Genomic DNA, 22,767 nt, shown 5'->3' with positions numbered 1-22,767 from the left:
GATACTTTTTGAACAGACCTCGTATACCTTTAAGCAGGGAGTACAGACTCTTGCATAATTCCTTTCCATAATAAAGGATTCTAATTGGTTGATTTTTTTTATATCTCAAGTTTTATGTATTATGCTTTTAAAACGGGGAGCATAGACCCTTATATAATGCATAACACATAAGATATAAGAAATCCAACCAATTAGTTCTTCATTTCATGGAAAGGAAAACAAAGGACTTTGATTAGTACATTTTCTTATATATTACGTGTTATACATTATTTAAGACCAGAATCAGAGTACGCATTGAAGAATGAGATTGAAAGATTAAAATTTGACCAATCAGAACAAAAGGAGCCAAAACTTCTTTTTTCTCATTGGTGAAATTTTAATCTTTAATCTTCAATGCATAATCTGATTCCGGCCTAAGAGTTTGTGCTCTCCGCTTAAAAGTGCTATCCCATGACGGTCGGACTTTCGGAAAACAGAATCTTGGAAAAGTATTAGAATGATGATCAACCAATCAAAATTATTAGTATTGTTTGTTTTGTTTTTTATTATTTTCCGTTATAATGAAAAATATATCAAAATTTTATTTTTTGTGGATTTTTCTATATAATAATTCTTTTTTTCATAAAATATTTAAAGTAAATGTTCTGATTTTTCACAATTTTGGAAATATTAGTTCAAGGGAAACCCAGTCACAAAAATTTCGAATCGACAAACACGCAATTTTATCCCCAACGATATAAATGGTTATATTTATATGTTAGAAAAATAAATACTTATATATTAATAAATACTTATCAAATAATTATTTATTAATAATACATTTTTTTTTATTACGAATAAGAATTCAATTTCGATAATTTTGTATTTAACGTGTATGTATAAACGAATAGTAATGCATCTCAATGGCGTTTTGCCTCTCGGGAGCTGCTCGTGGTCGCTCCGAATAAACTCAGCGTACTTGAAATGTAGGATTTACACTATGTACGACATCCGTCATACAACGTTCGGCATTCATCGTAACAATGAATGCGATACTTTCGAGAATAAGGGCCCTGATACCGAACGCAAATTAATGAAAAACCGGTTATGGATGTAAAATTTATCTCCCATTGCCCGTTTTGCACCAATCAGCGTTCGGTGTCAGAGCGCTGCTGCCCGTATGAGGCTGCTATCACATATAAAGCTGGTTCTACATTAGTCGCATCGCAGCGTCGTAAGTGTTGCGGCCCAATCAATTTCAATCTAGCTCGACTCTGATTGGACCACAACACTTGTGACACTGCGACTGATGTACAACTTAAGGTGAAATCACAAGTGCGGAATAGAGAATGCGTCATTGAAACAATCACTTAGTGCTATTCTGTATTTGATACTGCGGAATAGCAAGTGTCATTGTTCTTGTAATAAATCATCGTATTTTGAAAGGTTAAAATTTGATGCTGATTGATATGATAAAATTGCGTAATGTCGAAATGAATGAAACAAAATGACAAAATCTGAGTGCATGAATATAGATACCAAGATCAAAAAAACATTGATGTATTATATGCGATTTCAGTGTCCCTTTTCCGCACTTTTTCATGACGCCAGTTTTGTGTGCTATGTTCACACGATGCGAAAAAATAATAATAAATGCGTTAAAGCAGTTCAAAAAATTGTTATAAAGTTGTAAATACTAATTGTAAAACATTAAATACTGCAACAATGATAATTGTTTACAATTTAAAAAATTATAGTCCATTTTAATAAGCAAATTATTATTAACATGAAATTAATAGTTTTTAAATTATATTCATGTTGGATACGTCTTTGATACATTATGTGAATATAGCACACAAAACTTGCGTGATGGACAAGTGCGAAATAGCGCTGATTGGTTGCTTCAATGACGCATTCTGTATTCCGCAGTCCTATTTCGTGTGATTTCACTCTTAGCGTAATATGCATAAGCGTAACTTGCGTCAGCCAATCAAATCGTTTTAACTAGAATAATGCGTAGTAGCTGATACAATTCGATATGATTTGATTGGTTGACGCAAGCACCGATAAGATACTATTAAAGACAGTCAACCCTGAGTAAATTTTCAACGGTATAAAAAGAGTCCCAAGAACCCAGAGATAATTAAAGAATGCTGATATTATCGACAATTGTTATAAACTTGCTATTATCAATATTTGGCTCATACATTATTAAATTTATGATTTTTTTGTTACATAAATGTTTCATAAATGAATATGCATAATTGTAAAGCTATAATATTCTATATATTGCAGAAAAATTATAATTTTTTCTCTGTTATCATCTCTGTTTGATAATCAAACTTTGACGATAACACTGAAATCATTTTCTAGAAAAATTGAGTATTGAGTTTTAAATGCATAAATACGTCTACTAAACTAATAAATCATAAACAATAGTACAATATTATCAGTTTTTAACTCTTAATTACTTCAATATTCACAAGGACGCGAACTCCCGTAAGGAATCGGTCTTAGTATCTCGTCGGTGACGCAAGTTACCTTTGCGCAAGTTACGCTGCATGTGAAAACAGCCTGAGAATCCGGGCTTAAGCCTACGACACACAATGATTATTTTTTGGCTGGATTATTAAAAAATTTTTTTACGCCACTGTAAAAATCGCATTGTTGATTAGTTGCTGCTTCCGTTGCTTCACGCTTGCATGTGAATACACTCTAACTCCGGCGCTGTAATCTGAATGCGCCTTAAATGATATCATATGAAGAACAGAAATAACAACTCTACATTCTTTTTTCGTTATTCATGTACAGTCAACTGTCTTTACAATGTTGACAGTTTTTGACGATTAGGAAGTTCAATAGGAGGTTAGTTTTCTGATTTATCTCGAATTTCGGTTGTCAGTTATTTGCATATTTGTCAGCTCCCATCAGATCTAAGGGTTTCGAAAGTTGAAGCCATTGCATTTTATAGTTTTTGTATTTTGATTTAGTAAACATTTGGAAATATAATTGATCTCGAAATATCGAAATGAGAAGCGCAACATGTATCAAGTGAGAGAATATCTTTATTGAAATCTTCGTGGAAGTCGATCAACGATAACCATGACGCGAATAAACAGGTTTGTCTTTCGAACGTTTGCAAAACGTTGACGTAACAAATTATGATACCTGCTTAGTAATTATTTAGAATACTTCACCTAAAATCTGAATAAAAATATACTCATTCGAGTTTATCGCTGGAAACTAAAGAATCTGGCAGAAAAATGTGGCGTTCAGCCTCGTGAATCGAATTATTAAACGTTAAAGTTGGAGACTTCAGAGATTAAGATATCCGTTATCCCTACTCAATATAGCGCTATGTATACGTTCTGCATTAACTATACAAATTCACTGTTATGAAAACAAATTCTTTGCTTCACAAACATACAAATTCACCGCTTTAAAAACACAAATTTATTGCTAATGAAAAGAATATTGTATTTGTAAAGCAGTGAATTTATGTTTTTAAAACAGTGAACTTGTGTAATTAAAGCAGAACATATACATATATGCATATGTAGTGCTGTATTGAGTCGGGATGACAGATATGTTAATTTCTAAAGTCTCTAATTTTAACGCTTAATAACTCGATTCACGAAACCGACCTCTGCGTTTTTTTTTTGTCATCAAATTCATTTTGAGTGAAAACACGTCGAATAAGTACATTTTTATTAAGATTTTAGGTGGAGTGGGATATTCTATATTAATAAAATTATCTACTTTTTTTTAATATACAGGGTGTTAGTTAAGTATGTTGCCATACTCAACAGAGTGATTCTTTGGTTTATTTCAAGTAAAAAAGTCCATATAAACATCCTAAACAAATTAATTTTCGAAATAAAAAAAATTTTAACGTGTAATAATAATCTATTTATTTGAAAGAAATACAGCTTGAACTAGTCAAAAACTAATGGAAAACAGAAAAACAAAAACAGGCTCACAGTTCTTCTGCTGAAATAAAACAATTAGATGAATTGTTGAAAATGTCCATCTTGCGCCATGAGCACCTGGCGAGCCTTCTTCTCACAGATTGACGTACATGCTCAAAGATACTAGGTGTGTTACGTATTGCCTCTCATGAAGCAACTATTCGATTTCTCAAATCATTCTCATTCTCAATTGGAGTGCTATAAACCAATGATTTCAGATACCCAAAGGAAATAATCCAAAGGATTTAAGTCTGGTGATCTAGGAGGCTTTGACTTTGACTTTGTTATTTTGTTTATGTTGTGTGAATGGTAACTCATGTGAAGCAAGGCATTTATGCAGGAAGATATCTCCAATGCAATTTACCGTTTCGTCAAACATTTGCGAACATTCACTTATATTTCGGAAACTAAGTTTAGAACACATTATTTATATGGACTTTTTTACTTGAAATAAACCAAAGAATCGCTCTGTTTAGTATAGCAACATACTTGACTAACATCCTGTATATACGTATTTGTAAAAATGTATTTAAAAAGACAAATATAAAAAAGAAGTTGAAAAACATAATTTTTATCTCTAATAGCATTGTTATGATTTTGTAATAATTTTCTATTTGAATCATTTAGGAAGAGATGTCGCAACATAGAAGAGGAATCTAGCGATTTTATGCCATTGAGCAAACGGATTAACAATCTTCATATCAATGGTTTATCTGGCTTACGAGAGAACACGGTGGAGAATATGGAAACAGATTGGGAGAGTGGAAATTTCATGTCATCTCCAAGCTGCTCAGAGATATCTCAAAATTCATCACCCAGGGGCAGTTGTGGTTCCAGCCAAAGCAGTTTTACCAGTGATTACAGACCAGATTTGGATGCGACAGAAAATCCTTTTTATTACGAGAGCAATAAATTGCTCTTTTCCTTATACATGGAACGTATGCAGAGGAGACCAGATCTCTATTGACGAATACACGTTTCACCTGTAAAGCATCTTGAGATTTAGTCAACATCTCGCTGTTTTTCTTCTGTCATTGCTATGTGATATATATTATAATTTTTGATTTTCCAATTGACATCGATTGAGTAACGATGAAGCGTGCGTACTACAGCAATAAAATTGGTATATAAAACTTTTGTCGGAAGCAACAGCTATAGATATAAGTTTCAATAATGTATAATCGTTAAAGTATTAAGCATCTTTTATTAGCGCATATAATTGTGTGTAAGTGAGAGTATATGAATGTGAAACCATGTAAATTTGTAATATTTCTTTATTTGAATTATTTCTTGTACAAATCATCTCCCAGGCTCATCATTACATTCTTATAGATGCGTATTTTCATTGGCATATGTGATGTAGCGTGGAATTTGATGCATGGCAACTCGGAACACGCGTATGAAAGATTGGGGTTGCAAAAATATGAATACAAATGGACAGGTGAATTTGAAAAGAAGGTATCGACGAGGAGCGAGTATTGAGGAGCACGATCGATTATGATTCATTCAGTTTCTTAAGGCTTAAATTGAAACTTTGATACACCTATTGTAGATCCGGGCTAACGAGTAGAGATGACTGTTGAGTTTTGAATCGATACTCTTAGTCTGTTCTTAATTACTTTAAGAGCATTTCAATTAATGTCTTGGGATGCTAATACGGCTCTCTGATTGATTCATGACATGTTGAGCCTGCACTTGATACATAAAGTATCACAATTATGAATATATCACCACCAGCAGCGGCAATGTTTCGAGAACGTTTCGTAAAAATGCGCGCATTCGAGGCTCGAGAAAGATGGCAGGACAGTCAATGTTTGATCTTCACTTGACTCAACCTCTAGTAAGTATCCGCTAGGTGCGTGTGAGTCGAGTCGAATCGAATCGAATCGCTTTGTTCCAAGCGTGGCGTGACGGAACTCGGAAGAGTGGAGAGAAAGGAGGGATCGACGTTACGGAGTGACGAACGAATGTGTTTAGAATATTTAGATCGTACGAGATAATCGAACGCGAAAAGAAAATTGAGCAAAGATAAGCGTTGTTTGCGAATGCAATCAGCTCGATCGGCAAGTACGCGCAAGCGCCAACACGCCACGTTCTAATTGCCTCATTATCACTCGTACCCTACTCTACGACGTAACCGTCGCCATAATTAATATATTTTCATACGGTTGAAATATTAAGAACAGCTTAGAGAACGCGTGTATTCTCTCGATCGAAAGATCGATCCGAGGGATTTAGGCGACGGCAAGCGACGCTGGATCTGGATGTGGAGTAGGTATGTAGTGGCGAGTGCGTTGAAGCGCGCGTCGTCATTGTCGTCCAATCGAAGCCAATCTGCCAATCTGCCAATCCGCGATCGAAGCTGATCGAAGCTGATCGAAGCTGGTCGAAGCGTCGCGCGTCCAACTTTCGGTGGTATCACTAGTCGTAACACGCTCCGGCCTCCGACTCGAAGTCGTTTTGTCGTTTACCGATGGCGTGACCACCGTCGTAGTGGCGTGTCAGGCGGCTATATGTATGTACCGTTAGTTTGAATCTATTCCCGTTGGTCGGCTCGAGCGACATCCACGCTCACAGCTCACGTACCTACCGACCGAGGAGGGCTGAGCCATATTCGATCGCGGTTGGTCATCGTAAACCCGGAAACGAAGCGTGTGTGCGCGTCTCCGTTCAGCGAGAGCGCCGAGAGCTCAAGTGTGCGTTCGAGCGAGAGCGAGAGCGAGAGAGAGAGAGAGAGAGAGAGTGTGTGTGTGCGAGTGCGAATTTATCGCGGAGTCACTCTCGAGCTCTCCTCGAACTTCCGTTAGAGACGTGCGCGCGTCCATCCTGACGTCTCTCTACGCATATGTATGACGTGTGCATCGCAGCGACAGCCGCGGCGATACGTCGGTCGGCGTGTTCACGTTGAAATGAGAAAGTTGTTGCCGTTGCGCTGAGGATTGGGAACGACGACGCACGCGAACCAGCCAGACGGACAATTCCCGTACTAAGCGGACGTACGGAGACCGAAGGTAGCGACAGTAACCAGCGGTACATTGAGCCGAGTGTGGACGGAGAGTCATTTGGTCGTTTATAGTTGGTCGTCTACCTGCCTGTACTTACGAGTAAGTAGAACAAAGTCAAAGTCTAGTTTTCACATCTTGAACGCTTGCAAATCTTCCTCGTGCTTCAGACGTCATCGTTTTACATGTAATTTTTCTCTGCCTTTATAATTACCATATGTGCTCTCTTTTCCTCTCTCTCTCTCTCTCTCTCTCTCTCTATATATATATGTGTGTGTGTGTGTGTGTGTGTGTGTGTGTGTGTGTGTGTGCGTGCGCGCGCGCGTAAAAAAATTATATATGTATAAAAGTAGCTTAATATCTCTGGCTCTCGATCGGCTCGATCGTACTCCCGATAGTCCCGATAGTCCCGATAGTCCCGATAGTCCCGAAGATGCGCGGACGGTAGGTCTCATGTCACGGTAGGTGCCATGTCACGTTCGACTCTAGACGACGAGACCATTTCGCGACGAGAAACCGCGAAACGGTGGCCACAGAGAGCACCCACCCCAAGACACTAAAATCGTCGCGGGGCCCTCGTCGTGGCTCACGGCTTGGCTCGAGCTGGCTTTGGTGGGGTGGTTGGAGGTGCGGACAGTGGTTGAGAGGCTGGTGGGGTTGGAAATTGCGTGGTGGTGGGTGTTCGTCGAGGTCTCGGAGGCCCCTCCGTGGCATCTCGCTGCCTACCCATCGAGGTGGGGGTGTAAACAACAGCCCTGCCCGTGTACCTCGCCGTCGTTTCGCCTCTGCCCTGCTCTCCGTCAGCTGATGCATCTTTTGCCTTGCCGCGTGCCTTGCCGCGTTTCGTCGCCATCACTTTCCTATTTCCGTCCTTGGTCCCGGATACGGCCAAAGGAACGAGTAGGGAGAGGATCACACGGAGGATTATTCTCGGGCTCGCGTTAGAAGAAGGGGCTGTCTTCATAGAGCCGTCTTCATAGAGCGGGAGAGAAGCAAAGAGAGGGAAATGTAGAAGAAGAAAAAGAAAAAAAAAAAGCCCGCGTCACAATTCTCACGCGCTCTTACGTGAATCTTTTTTTCCAACATGGCGGGCGTGCGCAGCGTATCCGCGTATGCAAGCCACGCCGTGCACGACGCCGTCGGCCGAGTCGAATTGATCGAGAGTCGAACGGGATCGAAGATGAATGGAACTTTCGCAACGTGCGATAAACCTCCTTTTTACCTCAATTCTCAATAATAAAAACGAAAGAACGTACGTGCGTCGCGTCGCGAGCTTGGTGGTGAGCCGCGAGGAGGAAAGCGGAAAGGAAACGATGCGGGACGTCGCGACAATCGCCGATCCGTTTGGCGTGCAGCGTCCCGCACGCCAAAGTAGTAATGCGAAACGCCCCTGGCTTGTCTAGCTAGACGGATTGGATCTTGCGAGAAATCTGCATTAACGTATATATGCGCGATACTTGCTTTCGCGGAGCGTTTTCGATTGAAACAAAGATACGATACGTCCGAGGCATTCGAGTACGTAAGGAAAGGCAACGGGCGGAAGGGGAAGAGAGGAGGCGGGGGGGGGGAGAGAGCACGCGTGTGAGAGACAAAGATAAACTTAGCCTCGACTAACCTTAGGAGAATCGTTGCGCCATGACGACATGCGCGTCTTACGAGAGCGTCTAGCCGAATCTAGACTGGCGTCGGTAGTCGGTACGAGCGAGAACGGAGCCGTCCGATCAGTCGCGTACGCCATTCCGCGTACAACGAAAAACACGTTGCGTGGTGTCGACGAGTGAAGCGTAGCGCCTCGTGTCCGAGAGAGCTTGAAATTCGTAATTCATCCCAACATTTTCTCTCTCTCTCTCTCTCTCTCTTTCCCCTTCGAAATAACACCCTTGGCCCTCGAGTGGCGTACGCGCGCGCACGGCGTGCATAACACCCACATCCGCGAATATCTTAACCTCTTTCTCTCTTCCCGTCAACGGATCCCGTCAACGAGCGTACCTAGCCAAGGGTGGGGATCGCCTCGGTTATCGTCATCATTGTCATCATTGCCCCAATTCGTCTGGCGCGCGCCGTGTCTGGCAGCCCGCCCGCTACGGGTACCTTCGCCCCCTGACGTTTTCGCGTTCCCCTTCCCCGGGGAATGTCGGTGTGTGCCGAGGTTCGACTCCCTTCTTTCTTGACATTCCCCTACCCTTGTCAATTCGCCTTCTTTCTCGTTCCATTCTCGCGGTATACGCTACGTCGAGGTAACGCGCGCGGGAGAAAGAGGAACCGAGTCTCGAGCTCTATTTCGCGGTAGGTTCCCACCTATGATACCCCCCCCCCCCCCTCTTCCCCCTACCCTCAACGCGCTCCTACCCTTTGCGTTGCACCCGTAGGGGCACCGTACGCCGCGCACTGGAGTGGAGTGGAGTGAAGTGAAGTGGAGTGGAGTGGAGTGGAGTGGGGTGGGATCCTGGGCCACTTTGACGACTATCCTCCCTGCTCCCGGATCCCTTTTGGGTAGGGGGAGGGGGTGAAGTGGGGGAGTCCTCACCCCACCCTCGTGCACGCGGAACGCGATATCACTAAGGCTCCGAATCGGAACCACGTTATTCACCTCTCTCTCTCTCTCTCTCTCTCTCTCTCTCTCTCTCTCGCGCGCGCGCGCTCTCTCGCTGCCACTTACTCAAACGTCGAATTTGTGTTGATAGATTGAAATTTTGGATACGTTCCATTATTGGATTCTTCGATAATTAATTTAAATAAATCGTTCCGATTATATATTCGTATATACTATAAATGCGATGGAAATAAATGATAAATGAATAAAAACCTGTTACACGTTTGAATAAACGCTCACCAACTTTTTCAGCATGCGTGTGACTGATAAGGCATTTCTCATTTATCTATTGCAGGCTACGTCATCTCCATTTTTCTAAAATCAATGTTGTTACATATTTGTAATTGCACATCCAACACATATCAACAAACGTATTCATACAACAAATATATACATACATATATATATCAGTGGTTAAAAACAAAAATTTTTTTATTTTCGAGCTCTCCTGTAATATCGTAATAGTGTCTTCTAATTAGTCAACCAGCTAGTCAAGTCATCTCGTGTGTGTGTGTGTGTCTTAAGAGAGTAGCAACAACGAATATATGTACCTTTCCTTGGAAATGTGTCAATGTTGAATTTTAGAGATGAAACGAACTTTGTAGTTAATTGCTACAATAACGAGAATGTATCTTCTCCTGTTACAGGGTGTAATCGTCGGAAATTTGAAAAATGAATTTCACGCCTTTCCCCGGATTTACTGGCTCGTTGCCGACCGGCACTGTTCATCAATTCGCCACAGCGAAATTTGCACAGAATCTTACCACTGGAGGACAGGTGGTAGGAGTTTTATCCGGTGGTGAAGGTGGAGTTCATTATTTAAGACCAGTCGATCCAAATGGCTTTGCTGTGGCTCAGAGCGGTAATAGTCAACAACAACAAATTATTACTTTGCCTATCACCGTTCCGGGAAAGGATGGTACGCAGCAACAGCAGACTGTCCAAATACAAGTGGTCAACCCTAGTGTGTCTCAAAGCGGAAATAGCGGCGATCAGCCAAAGTATCACTTGGCACCGATATCTCTGAGTCAGTTTCCACAGGGAGCAGCTACCGTTCTCACTGTTGCCTACAGTCAACAAGGCGCGGATGGTGTTCAAATTCAAGTACAACCGCAAAACACCGTAGCGACTACACAAACGTAAGTTAATTTATAAGTGTATTCAACATTCTATAACTCTCGTATTATGTCACATATTACAATTTTGCACAAATTGTAAAAGCAAAATCTTAGACAAAGTTAAGGGGAAGAAGAAAAGAAAAAGAAAAAAAAAACAGATTTTGCCAATTGACACTTTAATTCGATTACAGGTCTGATCAAACGACACAAAGTACGTCTACCGCCGTGACCACTACGTCTCAACAGACTATTCAACAGACGGTACAACTTCCGGGAGCGCCCGAAGGTCTGACTGTAGTTGCCCAGATTCCTCAAGACTTGATTCTACGAGAGAGCATAGAGGAGTCCAAGGAGGATGTTAAGGAGGGCACGACACCCGTGGCTCTTATTAAACGAGGTAGTGTCAAGAGTCAAGGTAATCAGAGTGGGGAAGAATTCATTACTTCTATGCCTGCCAGTTGGCAGAGTCTCGCTACTCCAGGATCCACGGTCGCAGATTATCTCTCCAGACTGCCAACAAGTACTTTGCCTCTTAGTTTGCAACATTTTCTCAAGTTTTCGGCGGAAACTATTAAAAGGGAAGCTACCATTGAATCCAGTCCGCTCGGACCGGATGGTCTCGATGCTTCCGGAAGTACAGCTTCGGGAGAGCAAGCTGTGCAGATTACAGTCGCCGGAGGAGAAACGGCCATCATTCCCGACGTTGTCGAAGAACAGGAGCCAGGAGCGAAACCGAAGCGGAAAAAGAAATACAAAAAGAAACCACCGAAACCGAAGAAACCGAAACCAGGACAAGTGAGCATAGTCACTGCTCTCGATGGCACGACCCTATTTTGCTGCCCTCAATGTAATATGGCGTATCCGGAGAAGGAAAGTTTGGAACAGCATTTGATCGGACATAAAATAGAGAGGAGATTTATATGCGACATTTGCGGCGCTGGTCTTAAACGAAAGGAACATTTGGAACGACACAAATTAGGCCATAATCCTGATAGGCCTTTTATTTGTTCCGTTTGTATGAAGGGCTTTAAACGAAAAGAGCACTTGAATCTTCATTTTGTTATACATTCTGGGCAAAAGACCGAAGTTTGCACCGAATGCGGCAAAGCATTCTATCGAAAAGATCACCTTAGAAAGCACGCGAGATCTCACCTTACTAAGCGTGCCAAAGAGGATCCATTGAATACGACGAACGATACGACGCAGAATCAACAACAGACGGACCAACAAGTGGAACAAATGCAACAACAGTCGTCGGTACCCGAATTGCAGCAAATTCAGATTCAAGTAGGACAAGGATCCCAAGCGCAGATTCACCAGATATCGGTTAACGAACAGTCTACCGTAGTTTTACCTACAGCGGCTGAAACTGGAGCTATGACGATGCTTCATCATCAGCAGCAGCAGCAGCAGCAACAACAGCAGCAGCAGTCGCAGCAGTCACAGCAACAGCAGCAGCAACAATCGCAACAGTCGCAACAGTCGCAGCAACAGCCACAACAGCAGCAACAGCAACAGCATTAGCAACAGCATACCGCCCCAAATCAACTTGGGCGGTTTTTTCGTTTCAATCATCAGCACGCTAGATGTCGTACACGACATAGCGTACTCGCTGATTGAGTTTTGCAAATTCGATAGGAAAATTCATATTATCGGACGAAAGTTTCGTTGGCTAGTTGATTACTGATTACTTCATTGTAGTCTCTTTCAAAGGCATTTGAAACACCTCCATTTCTTTAAGGTTTACGTCCTTGATCCATCGACACAAAGCCAGTTTATTAGGATTGAAATGTTCGCGCCATCGGTTTGAATCACCTTTAATCACGGCACAAGCTCGTGTTTATAATAATTATTATCTTGTAAAGCGTGTCGAACTGAAGTGACAAAAAAGTGCGTACACACAAATTCCTCTTTTACGTACACGTTGTAGCGTACGTGGAAAGAAGCGACGAAATTGCCGCTCGCCTCAATAACATTGTTTTTGTCGCTAATCCAGTTCTATGACGCAAGTTAGAAATATATATGAAGTTTATATATATATATATATACACACATGCACACGTACACACACACATACACACACGCACGCACGCACGCACGCAACAAACAATAAACAAAAATATCTATTTTTGAAAGCGCGAACTGGATTCGCCCAAGATAACATGGCGATCGAGTTTTGGGCTAATAATAATAATAATAATCGATTATATTTGAATGATAATTCGCTTTTATGACGATGATGATAAAAAAATACGTAATGAAAGAATTAACGAGAGAAATATGAGGTATGGAACAGAGTTTGTAAATACACGTGCGAATTTTCATGAATGTGAGAGGAAATGTAATATTGGTACGTGCTGTATGCGCGCGAGGTGAACCTATTTATTTCTCTTATGCAATACAATCGTGACATTATAAGGGAATCTGCCGAAATAAATTGTAAGTTTAATTTGTATTTTGTAGGAATATATCAACGGAAGCATGCTTACATTTTTCTATAATTTAGATCATTGCATATGTTGCCTTCGTAAAGACGCAAAGTATTGGGGACATTCGAACCCGTGCTATACGAATAACGAGTTACGAGTTGGTGGTAGAATTACATATAAAGAATCAATAACGTTTAGTACTTTTTCAGAAATGATAGGGAAAGGGATAATAATTACGAAAAATTACTGAATTACGCATTTGCGTAATGATGTACGCTGCTCTGAAATCAACGTTTCTACAATCGATAATTCTTCGCAATCCGCAAAGGATTCATCTTGATTTAATATCAACGTTTGCACAAAAAGAAGCAAACTTGCACGTCGTGAAATCATTACAAATACGTGGACAAATACGAGATACTTGTGTAAATTCAATTGGGCACGATTAAATGATACGATACAAAGATATGTAAAGGAATATAGATGAAGATAACAAAGAATATAGAGAATTAAAATCCGCGAATGTTAACCAAATCGATGAATCGTGATTCACCTGAAAAAGCTTTTTTATAAAGGTGTATGTATACATGAAAAAAAACTTCTTATTGTAAGTATTACAATTAAAGGCAATGGGTAACTGTACAAGAAATATTATTATTTTATTATCATAATATTATACAGATATATATACCATTATCGTAGTTAGGATAAGTAGTACATAAGTCATTTTCATTGTTACTTACATAAATATTGGAGGAGAAAACTGAAATAAAACATACATTTAATACAAAATTATTCTTGCCTCTGTAATGAGATTTACATGTACACGTTACCCTTTCCTTTGTAAATAATTTCGTTAGATGTTCAAGTTTTATATATACTGGATGAGTCCGAAATTCACAAATTCAGAATACAGGACATGATACTTAATGCTAAAACAAACAATTTTTTCCTTTAACAAAATTGCGTCCAATAAATATTTTTTGCGCTTATTTATTAACTTTAATCTATTCTCCCCAAAAACTACTTATCGGACGCAATTTTGCTAAAGGAAAAAGTTTTTTGTGCAAAAAAACGAACAACTTTTTCTTGTAGTAAAATAACATTCAATAAATAATTTTTGCGTTTACTCGTACAACTTTAATCTGCTCTTCTGCAGAAACTACTCATTAGACGCAATTTTGCAAAAGGAAACAGTTGTTTCTTTTAGCATAAAGTATCATGTCCTGTACTCTGAATTTGTGAATTTCGAATCACCTTGTATATGTACATACAGGGTGTCTCGTACTATCGAATTTCCTCTTAAGAACGTATTCTTGAAGTAATTTTGAGACGAAAATCCTAATACAAAAACGTCGAGGCTACAATAGTATTATATATATATATATATATATATGCATCATATATATATATGCATCATATGACATGGTTCAATAATACAAATTAAAAATAAATGTTTAGAAAGGCTGTGAACCAAAAAACAACAAAGTAAATGTGTAAATATAAGAAACAAATATAATTATCATGATCTAAAGCAAATAACAAATAACAGACAACGTCATTTCGAGCCCGATCGGATCATTCTCAATGTTACATATAAACATAATTAAATAGAACAGATAAACTAAATTAATATACTTTAATTAAACTATAACTAGGATTAACTAATAAAATAATACAAAAAAAAAACAAATAGCTATCTGTAAAATCGCATCCTGTTATCATGAATCTGATATTACGTGCGCAACACTATAGCATATACATATGTTAGATGTCAAAATAATAAAAGTTATTATATCTATATTGGTGCCAAAATACGCAAAATATTCACAAGCATCGTAAATTCAAAAATTCTCAAAAAGTTAAAATCTATAAAAATAGTGAGAACAAACATTACATCAACACAATATCTAAAGCAAAGAAAACGCCAGAGCATTAAGTACAGTGATACTGAATATAAAGCAATTCAAAGTCCATTTGTAGATTAATATATATGTATATAAATTAAAACTTAGTCAAAGTTACCTTAAAATTACGGTGTCCACTGATAAAAATACTTTCATATCTGTATTAGTACACAAAATTTCATCTATCAAGAATATTTAATTCGACGTTGACAAAAGAATATAAAATTTGGAAGCAGTATTGCGAAGAAACGTCTTCGTGGATTGGCTGCGATACACAGAGTGAAGGAATCGTTGAAAAAGTGGGAGTTAGAAATAGTTAGAAAAGGGAAATAAGAAGAAAAAGGGAAAGAATGATTGAGAGGGAAAAAGGTTGTATGATAGGAAGATAGGATTCGTGTAACGATTCAGATTCACTTTGCTTATGTAAACCCTGGCTTTGCTTTTTAATATGAACCATTTCAGATGCCAACCTTTTTTCATAGGTTCCTTATCAAGAATTTGTACATTACTCCAATGAAAATTATGGTTGCATTCAATGCGATGGTTCGTGATGACAGTTGGAGAGCCCGTATTTTTATTTATATCTAGTTTATGTTCTTGCAATCTATAGTCTTTTAACTTTCTCTTCGTTTGATCCACATAACGTTTGAGCCACAATCTTCACAAAATATTTTGTAAACTACCCCTTGATGTGATAAAAACGTCTAATTGATCTTTACCCCTTTTTATATATTTATTTAACGTGTGCGGAATTGAATAAGCTAACTTACAATTCATTTTTAAGGCGATAGGTCTAAAAGTTTCAAAAACTGATTTAGCATACGGTATGGTGAAATATTTGTTCGCAGACATCTCTTTTTTAGGAAAATAAGAAATATGGGAGTTTTTGTATTTACGAATGTAAATACAATGTAGGAGTCTGTTATTAATCGTGGCGAATGTGAAATGGAGAGGATAGCCATTCTCCAAAAACGGGTGAACACTTGTAAGATTACGCTCATAAAATTTTGGGTGAGACAATAATAAGATTCTATCTATAGCACATATATATATATATATATATAATAACGCCTTTTTTGTGACACAAAGGATAGTGGGAATAAAAGTTAAGAAATCTCCCCGAACAAGTAGGTTTCTGAAATCTATTAAACACACAATGCTATTCTCCTCAACAATTGTCATTGTCTAAAAAATTCTACCTTGAGTACCAATTTCGATGGTGAACTGCAAGCAAGCATGCGATGAATTGAAAATGTTTTTAATATCATTCATGGTATCAGAGGGAGCCGCCAAAACGACATAATTTCAGCAACAACCGGAGATATAGGCGAACCCATGGAGATACCAAATATTTGTTTGTAAAATCTTGGATTAAAAGTAAAAATCGTAGAATCCAGAACAATAATACAAATTAAAAATAAGTATTTAGAAAGGCTGTGAACGTAAAAACAACAAAGTAAATGTGTAAGTGTAAGAATCAAATATAATTATCATGATATAAAGCAAATAACAAATAACAGACAACGTCATTTCGAGCCCGATCGGGTCATCCTCAATGTTACATATAAACATAATTAAATAGAACAGGTAAACTAAATTAATGGATTTTATTATTTTCACATCTAATATATACGTTATATTGTTGCAGACGTAATATCAGATTCATGATAACAGGATGCGATTTTACAGACGGCTATTTGTTTTTTTGTATTATTTTATTAGTTGACCCGTTTAATTTAAGTACATTAATTTAGTTTATCTGTTCACTTATTTTTAGTGTGTGTGTGTGTGTGTGTGTGTGTGTGTGTGTGTGTGTGTAGAGATGTCAAGAGATGTGTGCGAATCTGTCGTAGAGGGGATGTAACGGCATATCGGCGGGAAAAGGTGCAAATTGAGATTCTTGCTCACGATTCTCTGGTATTTTCGGCCCGTTCACGTCGCGGCGCCGGTGCGATGCGTCGCGGCGCGTCACGTCGGGAGGCGGGAGATCCGGGAGAGAGAAAAAATAGTTAAGAGGCTGGCACAGTAGAGGGCGGATAGGTGGGATGGGGACACCGGCTTGAGAGACAGGTGTCAACTGTACACCGTGCGAGAAATCTTTTTGTCGGCGACAGCCGGTTGCGTGGGGAAAAACGTTCCAGGCGAGTTTGAGCGAGGATTACCGAATGGTGAGCGACATTCCCATATCGTATCTTTTACATTTCGGCTGCGCGCGTGGTACGCGCTAGACTGAGAATCGTACGCACGGCCATTTTCTCCCGAGTCTGATATGTACGGTGATGGTATCCCCCACGTCCCACGTCCCACGTCCCACGCTGCGCGTATCGTATCGACTAAGTATCGGACGAGGTGGGGCGCGGAATAGGAGGAGAGAAGAAGAGAGGAGGATGGCTGGCTGGCGGGCTGGCTGGCGGTTGCGTCCCTAGTCCCTACGCGTGTAACGCGTCCCCTTGACAATCGACCTCCCCTCCGCGCGCGCGCGCGCGTGCACCCCATTACTTCTCCACGGCTATCTTTCGTCGGCGGTTTTTTTTTTAGTCGCGATAGTCGCATCCTTTTTTTCGTCGGCATGTTCTCGAGTGCAGTCCCCGGTAAAGAGCACGTTTGTTGCGCGAACTAGAGGGGTGGCGCGTGTCCTTGGCCGCGAATCACCTTGGTCGTGTCGCCGGTTGACGATCAACGTCAGGTTGTCAGTGTTCAGGTGGCGGGTAAGCTTGGGATACGAGCCAACTGACCCGCCTGCTGACCGCCGCCGCCGCGTACTTCGGATCACTTCAATCCGATCCGAGATCCAATTTCGCGACGGACGCTGATCGACGATAGTGTTGTCGTATAGTGGTGCGTGCCTACCGACACTGGCGCTTTGACGCTTCTGTGCTCTGTGTCTCAATCTCTTTCTCCGATTGTCTCTCTCTGGCGTATCCTCGCGTGCGAGAAGAATCTGCACTCTCTCGTCTCTGTCGCAGGGATTTTCTCCGAAGAAAGAAGAGGTGCGAAGAAAGGCGATCCGATACGACGAGGAAACATGGGGAGAGGGACATCGTTGTGAGTAAATATAACGCCGGGCGTCGCTCGTCGCTCGTCACCGTCATCGTCGTTATCGTCGTCGTCGTCGTCGTCGTGGTCGTCGTGGTCTTCGTCGTCGTCGTCATCGTCGTCGTAGTCGTAGTCGTCGTCATCGGTATCGTCGGGCGCCGCTACCGCTACCGCCACCGCTGCCGCCTCTGCCACCTCCTCTTCCTCCGCTGTCGCCGCGTCTTTACATAGACAAAGTTATGCCAGCGAGTCGAGATGCCGTTGCATCGGCATGCGTAGAGGTACGCGATGAGAACGCGGCCGGCGCGGCGACGGCCTCTCGGCTCGCTTCCACACGCGGCTCCATTCGCCTTTATTTCTCTCACACTTCGCTTAAGGAGATACACATACATCTCCTTCGCATCTAGTAACCTTGAATTTGTCGCATTGAAAAATTCCACTTGCGACACGCAAGTTTTTTTCCACGAAAGACACTCATCACTTTTCTCCCTTTTTAGATACACGAATTCTGCTTACGATCTGCAATGAATTTCCCACCGTTCGGAGGTCACTTCCCTAGCACCATACCGAGTATCCATCAATTTGCAACCGATAGTTCCAGTGGTGCAGGCGCGCGTTACGCCAATCATTTTCCCAACCAGCCTCCAATCGGAGTGCCGGTTGTGGGAAAATACCGTCCCGAGAACAACGGCGTACAGTCGGCTCAGTCGCAAGTAATGATGAACAATAAAGCTAGCTATCCCAATAGTTCTAATGTTCATCATTATCCGAATGTGCCGTACACTCAAGCTCAATCGGTTCAACAACGACCAACCAACTCGCCTGGAATGCAAGAGAAACGATCGTATCATCAGGTAAAACGCAACTTCTCTTACACACAGCTTACACTGCAGCCCATTTCCTTTCAATTCTAATAAACGTATTTATTTAGGTTTGTATCTTTACCTCTGCACTTGCCTCTCAACGTACGGTCAATCGCACTGCTATATTCCACTTCTTTAGCTTCTTTTCTATTGTCGTAAATATGATAAACGAGCGATGGATGATCGCGATTGTCGAGATAACAACTTGACGAATAAAAAACTTGTTTTCTCTCTCATTCTTTAGCATTCTTTATCATGATTCTTTGGCATGAAAACATATCGTTAAGTTCCTCTCTCCTCATCAATTAGAGCTAGAGTAAATTTTTATATTGAAATGAATTATAAGAATAAAATAAAACGATATCGTACCATACAAATATTTTATCGGAACGATAAACAATACCAAACGTTCAACGTTGTGGGTTATTCATTTATCGCAATACAAGAACGATGGAGTGAAGTTTGAATTTTAAATGTATATACGTATATATTCTTCTCTGCCACGTAGCAATCTACGGAAACTATAAATCAACAAGATGTTTGCAACCTTCTTCAAGACAAGGACAAGAGCAAGGAAAAGAAAGCTGAGGAGCAACAGCGGAATGGAGAGACTACGACGAATGGCACTCAACAGGATTATACGATGCACCAACATCACCAACAGCACGCTCATACTCAGACGCCAGCTACTATGCCCGCAACGTGGCAATCGCTCGCGACTCCCGGTTCCACTGTAGCTGATTATCTCAGCCATTTACCAGCTAGCACCTTGCCATTGAGTTTACATCATTTTCTCAAGTATTCTGCCGAAAGTATCAAAAAAGAGTCGGAAATGGCGCAAACAACCTCAGTGGCTGTGGCGACTACAACAACGCCCAATATAATGATGTCACCGAATAATAAAAAGAAGAAAAAGAAGAAGACGCCGAAGGAGAAAAAGCCACGTCCGAAACCTGGCGAAATTCGTTTAACGACAGCGTTAGACGGTTCGACATTATATTGTTGTCCAGAATGCCATATGGCGTATCCAGAACGAGAATTGTTAGAGCAGCACCTTTTAGGTCATACTTTAGAGAGAAGATTTGTTTGTGACATATGTGGCGCCGGTTTGAAACGAAAAGATCATCTCACGCGTCATAAACAGAGCCATAACCCTGAGCGACCTTACGTTTGTACCGTTTGCTTGAAAGCTTTTAAAAGAAAGGAACAATTAACACTACATTTTGTAATACATTCTGGGGAGAAGCGACACGTATGCACCGAGTGTGGCAAAGGATTTTATCGGAAGGATCATTTACGGAAACATACCAGAAGTCACATTGCGAGAAGAGTGAAGGCTGAATTAAGTCAAAATGCTGGTAAGAAGTGTATTATGTATTGTACGAGAATGCGAGCTTAAAATCATTTTTTTTCCCCCATTTCTTTTCTCATATACCATCAACATATATATGATACATATACTTGTGTTGCAGGTACGCAACAGAATCAACAACAAAATAACGTTTCGAATATGCAAACCACAACTGTCTCAGCGTCATCCGTTCTTCCGGGTGGACATCCGGGCTCTCTCCTGTCCTGAGCCCCGCCACCAGGGAACTTTCAGGTTCCCCATCCAAATAATATTCTTCATACTCATACATCGCATCATTCGCTACATCATCATCATCATCTAACGACAGTAAACGTAGCACATCAATCAACTGTTACACCACTCGCTACATCTGGTCATTATCAGTCACATGAGCTTAACTTTTTGGGGCACGTTAAAGATTTCTGAGACGAGGAGAGGACCTCGATGAAGAGGTAACACCAAGATGCTAATCAATTGTCACTATCATCGCCAACGACGATAATAATTAGCTCCGAGACTGACTCATGATTTCAATTGAATGAATGAATTTTATAAATGTGTATTTACGTTATTTGTGCTTCTAACTTCCTCCTCGTTTTGTCTTGTCAATATAATAGGGAAGGGGAGGAAAGTGATGTTTCATTCCTTCTTCAAGTCTTAATTTATTTTTGACTAGACAACTTGTTATATTTGTCATGTAATTTTCATTGCCAGTAATGTTCCCACCACAATAATAATGCTATACATCAACAGACATAATAATATTTTACGCAAATACAAGAGATGTCCAATTATAATAAATCTTCCCCGCAACTAAGCTGATAGATTTCTTTTTACATTGTTTTATTTTGCAAAATGAAACATTATTTTATAAAGATAAGATGTTTGTCTAGCTGAAAATTGATCAAATTCGAGATCTCTTATTAAGAAGATATTAATCATTAATAATTTTTTTTTCCTTCTTAGATATGAAACGTGACGTCACATAATTAATTTTTCTAGTCATTTTGTATATAATAGTATTATGATAAAAGTCATCAGCAATCAAGTTTATACAAAATACATATTACAAATTTATTTTATACAAAAATTATTTATTTATTTTATTCAAATATATAATGTGAGTTTTGAAAAAAATTTTACTTTATTGATTATATAATTGGACATCCTGTTTATGTATTATAGAGGCAATTTGTGAGATATAATAAAGCGTATCTTTTAGAAAAAAATGCTTTTTTCGAATAATAATATATAAAAAATAAAAAACAGTCATAGACACTTATATGCTCTTTATAGCACAAACAAAAAGTACATATGTGGGAAAAGTACTAATTTTCCACGAAAACTCTAGAGTAGAAATTTGACTACAAGTCAAAAATTCTTGCCATACGTCGTGTACGACGAGGAAAAAGAAAATATTTTTATGAAAAGTCGATGTAACTTAGAAACTAAGTGATTCGATGAGAGAGAGAGAGAGAGAGAGAGAGAGAGAGAGAGAGAGAGAGAGTGCGTGTGCGCGCGCACGTGATGTGTGCGTGCGTGCGTGCGTGCGTGTGTAAGGGAGATAATACATCTCTTTATTTTGTTTTTATATCATTGAATTTACATTCATATGAATGATGTGTGCGGTAATTGTCAATATTTTTTAATTTTTTGTTAAACAACATTACAAGTGCAAATAGTGTAAAAGGAATGAAAATTACATAATATTCCTAATACACATTATAATAGAGTTACAAGTCAACCCACCGATTAGAAAACAGTTTTTTATTTTATGAAAGAGTAGAATTATTTCATTTTTTTAGTTCATAAAAGGAAAAGATTATTTATATTAATTGTAAAATTTTTTGGTTATGCTTTATAAAAATGTAAAAGCATAGCAATATTTCATGATAGATAAAAATCATATTTTGTTTTATTAAAACTTACGTTAGTTTAATATATAATATAAAGTTGACAGTATTTTATATTTTTATGATAGTTCCAAATTTTTCTCTTGTATGTGCGGTGCGCGTGCATGCGTATGGATGTGTAGGTTGTATGCAGGATCTATATGTATATAACATTACATGTAAATCCAAACATATTTGCCCAAATAATTGAAGCAAATATATTCCTTATTTTTCTTTGTGACTTATTATAGCATTGACCACTTGTCATGTTTAATTAGCTTTTATAATTTTTATATAACTTTTTACATTGTTTTTATACATATTTTTCGTTGGACTTCTTATATTCGTTACATTCGTTGAATACTGATTATATATTTAGATACTATATATATATAAGATTAATTTTTTAAGTATGTAACTTTTAAGTATAAAAATATACGCGTATGTGTGTGCGTGCGTGCTTGCGCGTGTGTGTTTAAGGTAGTTTTTAATTTTTATATTTATCCACACATTGCAAATCTCTTCACAGACTGTGATCGTTCCCAGCGAACATCTGATGTAATGTTATCAATTATCTGCGTTTTAAGTTTATATTTTTGTCTCGTTTTATTAGTATTAATGTTCGTGCC

General features: G+C 39.4%; 2 protein-coding genes across 2 annotated transcripts; both read left to right on the top strand.

Annotated features, from left to right (window-relative positions):
* The first annotated feature begins 2,750 nt into the window (after window positions 1-2,750).
* Window positions 2,751-5,197, top strand: LOC108745648. The gene is made up of 3 exons (XM_018481947.1): window positions 2,751-2,844; window positions 2,970-3,098; window positions 4,575-5,197. The coding sequence occupies exons 2-3, from the start codon at window positions 3,082-3,084 to the stop codon at window positions 4,912-4,914; spliced, it is 357 nt and encodes a 118-aa protein (XP_018337449.1). The 5' UTR covers window positions 2,751-2,844; window positions 2,970-3,081; the 3' UTR covers window positions 4,915-5,197.
* A 61-nt stretch (window positions 5,198-5,258) lies between these two features.
* On the top strand, window positions 5,259-21,053 carry LOC108745466. Its single transcript, XM_018481635.1, is given in 7 exon segments — window positions 5,259-7,051; window positions 10,190-10,681; window positions 10,852-12,216; window positions 18,115-18,313; window positions 18,530-18,886; window positions 19,404-20,253; window positions 20,368-21,053. Coding segments are annotated over 6 exon segments (3,345 nt in total). The 5' UTR covers window positions 5,259-7,051; window positions 10,190-10,214; the 3' UTR covers window positions 20,475-21,053.
* The last annotated feature ends 1,714 nt before the right edge of the window (window positions 21,054-22,767 follow it).

Source organism: Trachymyrmex septentrionalis, unplaced genomic scaffold, assembly GCF_001594115.1.
Source record: "Trachymyrmex septentrionalis isolate Tsep2-gDNA-1 unplaced genomic scaffold, Tsep1.0 scaffold106, whole genome shotgun sequence".
NCBI lineage: Eukaryota > Metazoa > Arthropoda > Insecta > Hymenoptera > Formicidae > Trachymyrmex > Trachymyrmex septentrionalis.
Note: the sequence above shows the minus strand (reverse complement) of the source record. Positions and strands in the feature narration are given on the sequence as shown.